At 43.5% G+C, this 9,027-nt stretch overlaps 1 protein-coding gene across 1 annotated transcript in view; it reads right to left on the bottom strand.

Moving 5' to 3' along the window:
- RGS22 (regulator of G-protein signaling 22) overlaps positions 1–9,027 on the bottom strand; it is a 95,364-nt gene that overhangs the window by 56,501 nt on the left and 29,836 nt on the right. Inside the window, exons 11-13 of the mRNA XM_015405852.1 lie at positions 7,715–7,878; positions 3,898–4,006; positions 1,065–1,190 (exon numbers count right to left, since the gene is read on the bottom strand). Coding sequence (XP_015261338.1) covers positions 1,065–1,190; positions 3,898–4,006; positions 7,715–7,878 — 399 coding nt within the window. The remainder of the gene's footprint in view (positions 1–1,064; positions 1,191–3,897; positions 4,007–7,714; positions 7,879–9,027) is intronic.

The following is a 9,027-nucleotide window of genomic DNA, read 5'->3' as shown; positions in this document are numbered from 1 at the left end:
TGGTTCTGTTGGTTTTGGGGTTTTTTGGGCACTGCCTGGCACATTGGCACAGGTTGTGGGGGGGGGGAGATTGCTCTGGACTGGTTCTGCTGCTGGGCCTGGCTGGCACTGGCAATGCACGAACATGCTCCCTCAGTCTGTAGGCTGCTGCTGCAGTCTGCAGAGATTCCCTGGTGTGAACCAAGTTCTGTTGGTTTGGGGCACTGGCTGGCACCTTGGCACAGGTTGTGGGGGGGCAGATTGCTCTGGTTCTGCTGCTGGGCCTGGCTGGCATTGCCAATGCACAAACATGCTCCCTCAGTCTATGCTGCTGCAGCAGAGATTCTCTGGTTTGAACACGGTCCATATTTGGAGCCTCTACCTCAAACCCCCTCCCCCCCAGCCCCCTGCAAACTTTCCAGAGGATTTTTGCCATTGACTTCAGTGGCCCCATTGGATATAATGGACCCGAATTTTTCAGGTTTCCCAAAAATTTTCGGATATCTATGCTTTAAAGGTAAAGGTTCCCTTGCTCGAAAGCCAGTCGAGTCCGACTCTAGGGTTGTGGTGCTCAGCTCCATTTCAAAGCCGAAGGGCCAGCGCTGTCTGAAGACGTTTCTGTGGTCATGTGGCTGGCATGACTAAACACCAAGGCGCACAGAACGCTGTTACCTTCCCACAAAATTTTTTTTTTGCACACTCCTAGTCCCTGTGGTGCTTCTCAGCTAAGTTGCCTGTGGGCACTTTTGGGATGCTGAGAGAAATGGCTACCACAAGAGGCAAAGTCAAATCTAATATGGCTGCTATTGCAACTGTGGAAGACTCTTTCATCTGAATGAGGGCAGCCAATAACAAATGGTCACACCCACTTCCTGAAAAGTTGGGGGGGGCCTTCGGGGAAGCAGTGGTGGGGAATTATGGTGCCCATAGGTGCCAAGTTGGGAGCACCATGATCTACTTTACCTAACTTACCTTCTCTAGCAGGGCTAAAATAGTGAGGTTAAAAATGTGTCAAGCTCCCATGACAAAAGGAAAGGAAGATACCAATGGAAACAATACATCAATTGGTAAGAAAAACTTCATACCTTATTTCCTGATTTCTCACAGAACTCAGTGAAGACATAGCCAGCCCGATTTTCTGTGTTAAAGGATTGCAGCATTCTTTCCATTGTAGAACTCCCCAGCTCACAAATATCTGGGTACGTTTTGCCCTGGATAATGAAAAGCACAGTTCCGCAAAACATTACATTATGTTGGATCTTAGATTTAAACTGCTTTAAAGCTGCTGTTACTTCCCTCACATTAAAAAAAAAATACCTTGGAGGTCACATACAACATATCAATCTAGCACATTTTTACCCCACCCTTCTTCTAAAAAGATCAGGGCAATGTACATGGCTTTTCCCCGTATTATCCTCACAGAAACGCTATGAGGTAAATTAAGCTGAGAGAGTGTGACTGGCCCACAGTCACCCACTAAGCTTCATGGCCAAGTGGTTAAACCTGGGGGCTACCAGGTCCTTGTTTGCCATTTTAACCCTTACACCACACTGGCTGTCAACTGATGTCTTATTGTGAGATCTTTAGATGTGGGGTTGTGTTCAGACTAACATTTCCGGAGGCACAACGACTTCTGTCAGTGGAGCATGGCCTTCCCCCCCCCCCAATGGCAGACTGAAAAGCCTGGGGGACTTGGGGGTGCTACAGGAGGTTGGAAAACTGCTACCCGTTTGTGCCTATGAAACACTAGTCTTGATTCAAGCTATGGGTTTTTTTTAATCTCTAAATTGCATGTTGCCATTTGTCTTTCCATCTTCTCCTCTCTCCCTGGACTCTCCTCACAGTAAAATGATAAGATTTTATGCTCCTTGGTGCAGGAAATTGGTGAACTTTTGTTTTTTGCTCTTATTTGATGCCACTTCATAAATACATGTTTGCTGCTTTATAAGAGGTCTGAGAGAGCTACTTAGGGTATCCACAGGCCCCTAAACTTGTGGATCTTGCATGCTGCTTTGCTAGAATCGTTTAGTTCCAGATAGTTGTTTACACAGCGCATATCCATTCCAGTGATGTGCGAGCTGCATTGGCTTCCGGTGCTGTACCAGATCAGATTCAAGGTTATGGTGTTGATCTTTTTTTTTTTCCCCCCAACACTTTTTTATTGAAGTATTAAAAATGCATACAACTGTTAAAGTAAGATAGAACCACTTCAATTTTAACAAAAAATAGCTAGTACTAATAACAACATAATCTATGCATCAATCATCAAGAACATATATACAGTCAACATTTAACTAATCTCAATATTGTACTGGATATCTTTATATTTTGGAGAAGAATTTTTTTAGCAATAAATCAGGTAAATATTAATCTTTGACAGACCTTTTAACACTACTTTTCACTATGTAGATTATTGACCTATTATAATTTAAACTTATCTGTAATAGGATATATCTTCATGTCCCTGTTAAGACAAATTCTACCTTTCGACTTCCTTCAGAGCCAATCAATATATTTCTTCCAAGAGAGTGGTATGGTGTTGATCTTTAAAGCCCTTAATGGTCAGGAACCTACATACCTCTGGGACTGCCTCTCCTGGAATACTCCCAGAAAAGCGTTACAGTCAAAAGATCAGAACTTATTGGTGGTCCCAGGCCCGAGAGACATCCATCTGTCCTCAACCAGAGCCAGGGCCTTCTCTGCCCTGGCTCCAAACTGGTAGAACTCTCTGCCAAACGACATCTCCGCCCTGCGGGACATTTTATAGTTCTACAGGGCATGCAAGGCAGAGATCTTTCGCCAGCCGTTTGGTTGAGGACAGCGACGGTTCAGTCTTGGCCCTCCCACTTCCCATCCCCCCCAGCATGTTTCCCATGAGATAGCGGCATGGCTAGGATTTTAGCACAATCTGTAAACAATTAATCAGATTATTGTGTTTTTATTGCCTTATGTAAATTTTAATTTGTTTTATATGACTGTATCGTACACCACCCTGAGCCTGGTTTTACCGGGGAGGGCGGTTGATAAATTTAATAAACAAATAAACAAATCACAATTACACATCTGGAACTCTGCGGAGTGAAAAGCAGCAGGGAAGTGATTGAAACACAAATACAGATGCAAGAGTTAAAAATAACTCGCACCACCCCCCTTCCCGCAGTTCCTCCTTTGCAATGCTGCCTTCATTTTAAAAAGAATGCTGAGGCTTTGTACAAACATCTGTGTCCAACTTTAACTCTTTAGCAGACTTGGAAGTGGTTTAGGTGTATAGCACAGAGCAGTGGATCCCCAACATGGAGCCCACCAATATGCTTCCTAGTGCCCTTTTCCTCCTTCCGCCAAAGCAAAGAGCCAATCCTGGTTTCCTCCTCATTGGAACAGGAAGTACTCCAGAACACCCAATGAGCAAATTACCTTTATGTCTGCAGGGAGCACCCCCCTTCATAATTCATAAACCTACCTTGACCATATTTGGTTTGGTTCTGCAATTCTGTGAGTTGGCAGAAGCACCTTAGAGTACCTTACAGTACCCCTTTCCTCTGGTAATCCAGTGAGAGGTAGCCCTGTAATACTGCCTTGTTGCTTTCTTTCCGGCTCTACCAGCACATTTGTAAAGAAAAGACACTGTAAGTCTCCCTCAACTGTAAGAAGCAAATTCCAGGAAATGCTGCTCCTGAAACTTCTTGCCTCTTTGAGAAGGGGACAGCACATTATACTTCCAGTCTCCAAACTACTGTCTGACCACCAAGAATAGTGAAGTTGGCCATCCCTCCCTTAGCACAGCCAGATTTAATTTCATAAATAGGATGAGCACAAATATGGCCACCCAAGATACAAGCCCATCTTGTAGCACAGGGCCACAGACACTTGGGCCATCAAACCATTTTCAGTAGACCAAGAAGTTCAATTAGTACTCACAGGGATCACTTCTGCGTAAGTGTATTTTCTATCCAACTGTGGCTTCAGATAGTCAGTTTTGTCAGGAACTGCGGTTAAACGAGTCACGTTGCTACACACTGTTGCTGGCCTGCATCCACAAAGGACAAATGTATTCAAAAGATGCTGGAGAATAGCTAGAGACCAGTGTTCCCTCTAAGCTGAGCTAGTGTAAGCTAACTCAGTTTTTTAGCCTCTGGCTCACACATTTTTGTCTTAGCTCAGGAAGGATGGCTCCAGAGCAAACTGATTTATGCAGTAGCCAAATCACTCACAACTTTAATGCCAGTAGCTCACAAAGTAGAATTTTTGCTCACAAGACTCCACAGCTTAGAGGGAGCATTGCTAGAGACTATGCAAAATACTACAGAGGTGCACAGATGACAATCATAACCAAAATAAATGGCACATCACTAGGAATGTTACACCCACACTCAGAAGTGGTATCTTTACCTTTAACTGTTCCAAGACATCAAGAGAAGTTGTGCCTCCAACAAATTCCACTTACCTGCTGTGGTCACACGAAGGTCAATTTCAGACAGCCTATGTATTCCATTTCAGGAACTGGTCCCTGACGGAATATATTTACCTGTTCAGACAAACACGCTTCTGTCCCATTCAGGAAGCGTGCCTGAAGCGTTTTTGACTCAAAATGCTTTCCTCCAGTCTTCAATCCTTTCTACCACTTCTGAAACGCTATTGGGTGCTGTATAAAATGCCCCGTAGCGCTTCCTGCGATGACAGTTCTTTTCACGCCCTTTTTCTCCCCACGTGCGATCATCCTCCTTTTTTTTATGCTCTATTGGGAGCGCTATGGCGCTGAAGCAGGACTACAAACCAGTGCCATAGCAACCCCACTGAGATGCGTGGACTCCATTTAAATACACTGACATTCGCTACTGTCCCCTGGAAACAAGTATCTGATTATACAGCTTGTTTAAGCGGGAGTCCAGGGGCATAAGTGAATGGTGAGACAGATGTTTGGTTGATTTTTAAAAAGTTTTCTTGAGAGGAAGTGTAGACCCAGGCACACACACACACAAGCACACACACTCCATGGTTTGTGGGAGTTACGGAAGGAAGGAAAACTTCCTGGGTTTCAAAACTCTCCGGTCCCACCCCCACCCCCGTGTTTGAACACTGTATCCAATTAGCTCCTTGTTTCCAGGTGACAGCAGTAGTGAATGTCAGTGTATCTAAATGGAGTCCAGGCATCTCAACGCTATGGCGCTGGTTTGTAGTCCTGCTTCAGCGCCATAGCGCTCCCAATAGAATGTTTAAAAAAAACCCTCAGGGGGAAGGGGGGGGGGGGGGGGGGGGGGGGGGGATGGCAGGAAAAGAAAGTGGTGCAGTTGAAAATGACACACCACTTCAGAGACGTCTTCTTACCAGAAGGGAAAGGTTGTGTGAAACAGCCGTCCCTGTACCGGTTTATTCCATGACGGTACAATAATGGTTTAAAAAGGGTAATGTGAAATTCCACCTACTGTCCTTCTAGCAGCAGCAGAAGATAGAGAAGAGTAGGCAATTGGACTTAGTGGAACAACATGCTCTCTTGGTGACTTGGCAGTATTAAGAGCATGGCGATAGGACCTGGTAACTTTTTAAATGCCAGATGTACATTAACAAAATAATATATAAAGAAGGCATCAAGAGAAAAAGTGGTTGACAACAAATGGGACTAAAAGTCCACAGAATATATTATGAAAAGACAGAAGAAATGCTTTTTGTATATTACATAACTATCACTTTGAATGCAACCCATTTGTAGAGATGTACTACAATGGGATCTGGACCAAAGGGCACTGTATTCAAACTGTCAAGGTTACCCAAAGGAGATCTGTGTGAAAGTGCACACGTATATCTTCACACAGAGGAAGATTCAGACACTGGGTTTTGTAGTATCTTTTAGGTATTTGTATACACAGATGTGCCAAGGCTTGATATACCGTCAAAAGGAAGAAGGAGAAGAAAGACAGATGCTTAAATAGGCAATAACTTTGTTGTCCTAACCAAAATACAAAGTGAAAAAGCATTATGACAATCTTAGCAAACAAGGAAGCAATTTTAGGCACCAATTAACTGGTCATTCATTTGTAGCGATCCAATATAATCATTTACTCTACATAATCCTGATGTTCAGTTAGTATTATTTTTAATTTGAAGTAATGTGTTCCCCCCACATGACTATTCCAAGGTAACTACCACCCAGGAGCAGAGAAAGGTGTTGGTTGTCCCCAGTGGAGTGCAAAGATGTGGTTGGCAGGTGAGAAAAGAGCCTCGGACAGAAGGAGGAGTTCCTAGCTGAAGCCAGAAAGTTGGAGAAGGCTACGGGGAGCTGGTGGGCTGTAGAGCCAGTTGGACCAACATCAGGATGGAAATCAGGTAAGACTTGGGCTAATGGACATGAAGGGAAGGTTCAGAGGAAATTAGGAGAAAGGGAGACATTAGGTCATATTTTACCTGCTCTAACAAAGGGACCCAATTTTTCTCTGTGAGTGGAGCAACGGAAAAGGGTTTGGGAGGCAAAACCAGCGCAAAATGGTGGTGGCTGGGGAGACCTTTTATGCTTTCTTGCCTGATTTGTATCTGGGATGGGTCAGGACCTGTATGAAGTACTGCAAGCCTAATGCCTCATGGGTTGACCTGCATCTGGGATGGGTCAGGACCTGCATGAAGTACTGCAAGCCTAATGCCTCATGGGGTGGCTGAGATCATCGACAAGGAGGCAAGGTTATCCTGACTGACTGAGAACCTGATTAGGGTTCTGGCAAAATCTACACTGTAAGGGCTATTTTTGAGTGTTCTGAAAGGCCAGTCCTGTAAACATGTGTTGTTAATCATGGCCTGGATATAAGAAGCCTTGGAAAATCATAGAAAAGGGTCTTGACTAGGGTGCATTCATGGGAAACATACTACTTTCTCTTGCCAGCACCCAAGATACTGTTTTGTCTGATCATGATTTTCTAATTTGATATGCAAAGGTGGACTCTCTGTACCTCTGGCTGCACAAGGGCAGTGGATCCTAGGAAGGTCATGAGAGGGAGGGCAGGAAGGGTTGCCTCTTGTGCTTAGTTCTTATGGCCCTTTCTTACACGCCCAGGGAAATGCTGATTGCCACTTTGGGGTCAGGAAGCATTTTTTCTCCAGGCCATTTTGGCCAGGGATCCTGGGGATTTTTTGTCATCTTCTGGGCATGGAACAGAGGTCACTGGGGGTGTAGAGGGGGAAGTATTTGTGAATTTCCTGCATTGTGCTGGGGGTTGGACTAGATTACCCTGGAGGTCCCTTCCAACTCTATGATTCTATGATCTAGGGGAGACTCTAAAGTATGGCTTCTGTGCGTGGGGCTGGGGGGCTGGGGCAGGTAACAGAACTCCACTGTAGCCATTAAGACAGTGCCCAAACTGGACATGTGAATTGGCCCATAGGGGTATGAAGTATTTATTTGACTAATAAGAACAGCCAGTTTACAAAACTAGAAGACAACAGAAGAGTAAGAAATGTATAATGAGTGAAAGCATCTAATTCCATCCCATTTACACTGAGAAATGTTTCACATTGAAAACAACATAAACGACTTCAGTAATTAAAATTAATCTCTTAATATAACAACTAGCTTTGATTCCCATATTAAAGAATCCAACTCAAATTTTTAAAACAATGAAATAACCAAATCTAGCTCTTATCTTTGTTCACACTTGCATTCTTCTATCTCAATGGTATCTATGACTAGAGAGATGGCCCATCCCCCTTAATAGATGAGCAGTATTTTCTATGTAAAATTTTTAGTGCTTACCACTTTATGCTAGTATCTGCTAAAGAGAACCAGGCATCAGGATTCTCTCCGACTGTATTTTGACTCCGTGGCAAGACTGCTGATAATAACATGGTAGGCCTTTGAAAAAATGTATCAGGCATAACGGCTTTTGACAAAGGTGATGATGGGCTGATTTCTCCTTTCTAATAAAAATAACAGGAGCAGAGAACATCTCAGAAATAGTTTTTGTTCTGTCATGCCCTATATATATCATAAACACAACAAAATACATCAAATGGTCAATACTTTTCCTTTGTATCTATCCAAAATTAAAGACCACTTCAGCATTGTGGCGGTGGTAGAAAGTGCCATAAAGTTGCAGCTGAATTATAGTGACCCCGTAGGGTATTCAAGGTATGAGATATGCAGAGATGGTTGTATCAAACTCAAAATTGTTTCCAGTTCAGAACAACTTAAAGATCTGTTTGGGAGTTCTGTATGGACTGCCCTTGAGGCCTCTTCAAGACATTCCAGCCCATGGTGTCCTATGGGCCTACAACCTAATTCACATAAGAACATACTTTACTGATAGTAACTTAGCACTCAAAGATTCTTCACTGCAAGGCTCAAAGTTGACCATATAGAACTCTCAGTTGAAAAGGACTGAATCTCTGATTCCAGCTGATATGAAAACCCTTTCTACAAAGCATCTGACTAGCAACGGCTATTTTATGTATGTGAAAGAATCGCTTGATGAGCAGAGACAAGTGAACTCATACGTTAATACAAACTGTACTAGTGTATATGCAGAAGTACAAATGTGCAGATGCTATGTTTGCTTCATAACGCAATCCATTTATAAAGAGGCAATTTACCAATTATTATGGCCATAGGTTTGTGCCAACGTAGCAAACTTTGTGGGAGACCACAAACCAGTAGGTGGTGCATAAATGAGTCACTGCCTAGCGCAGCCTTAACATCTGTGTCCATAATTCTGTGTCATGCAACAGCTTCGAGCAACACTGCTTTGCTGCATTTCACAAGGAGGGCACCTGCCAAAACATTGCAGCTCTGCCAAAGTGATTACTCGCAAGAACTGGAGCTCCATCTAATGACCAATTCAAATATAGAGAAAAGGCACATGTTATAGTCCTGTCTGGACTGTATGATTTCAGTTGCAGATTGCATATTTGAATACCCCCCCCCCCATTTCCCACTAAATATCTATATATATCGAAAGGTAACACACAGGGCAGAAACAAGGCACTTTCTCCTTGTTGCAGGGAAATATCCAAATATGCAGTGAGCTTGTCCAAGTAAGGGGGAGCCCTTATTCACAGTTACATACATAC

This window comes from Gekko japonicus, unplaced genomic scaffold, assembly GCF_001447785.1.
Source record: "Gekko japonicus isolate JY-2015 unplaced genomic scaffold, Gekko_japonicus_V1.1 scaffold232, whole genome shotgun sequence".
Classification (NCBI taxonomy): domain Eukaryota; kingdom Metazoa; phylum Chordata; class Lepidosauria; order Squamata; family Gekkonidae; genus Gekko; species Gekko japonicus.
This window is presented reverse-complemented; position numbering and strand designations above follow the sequence as displayed.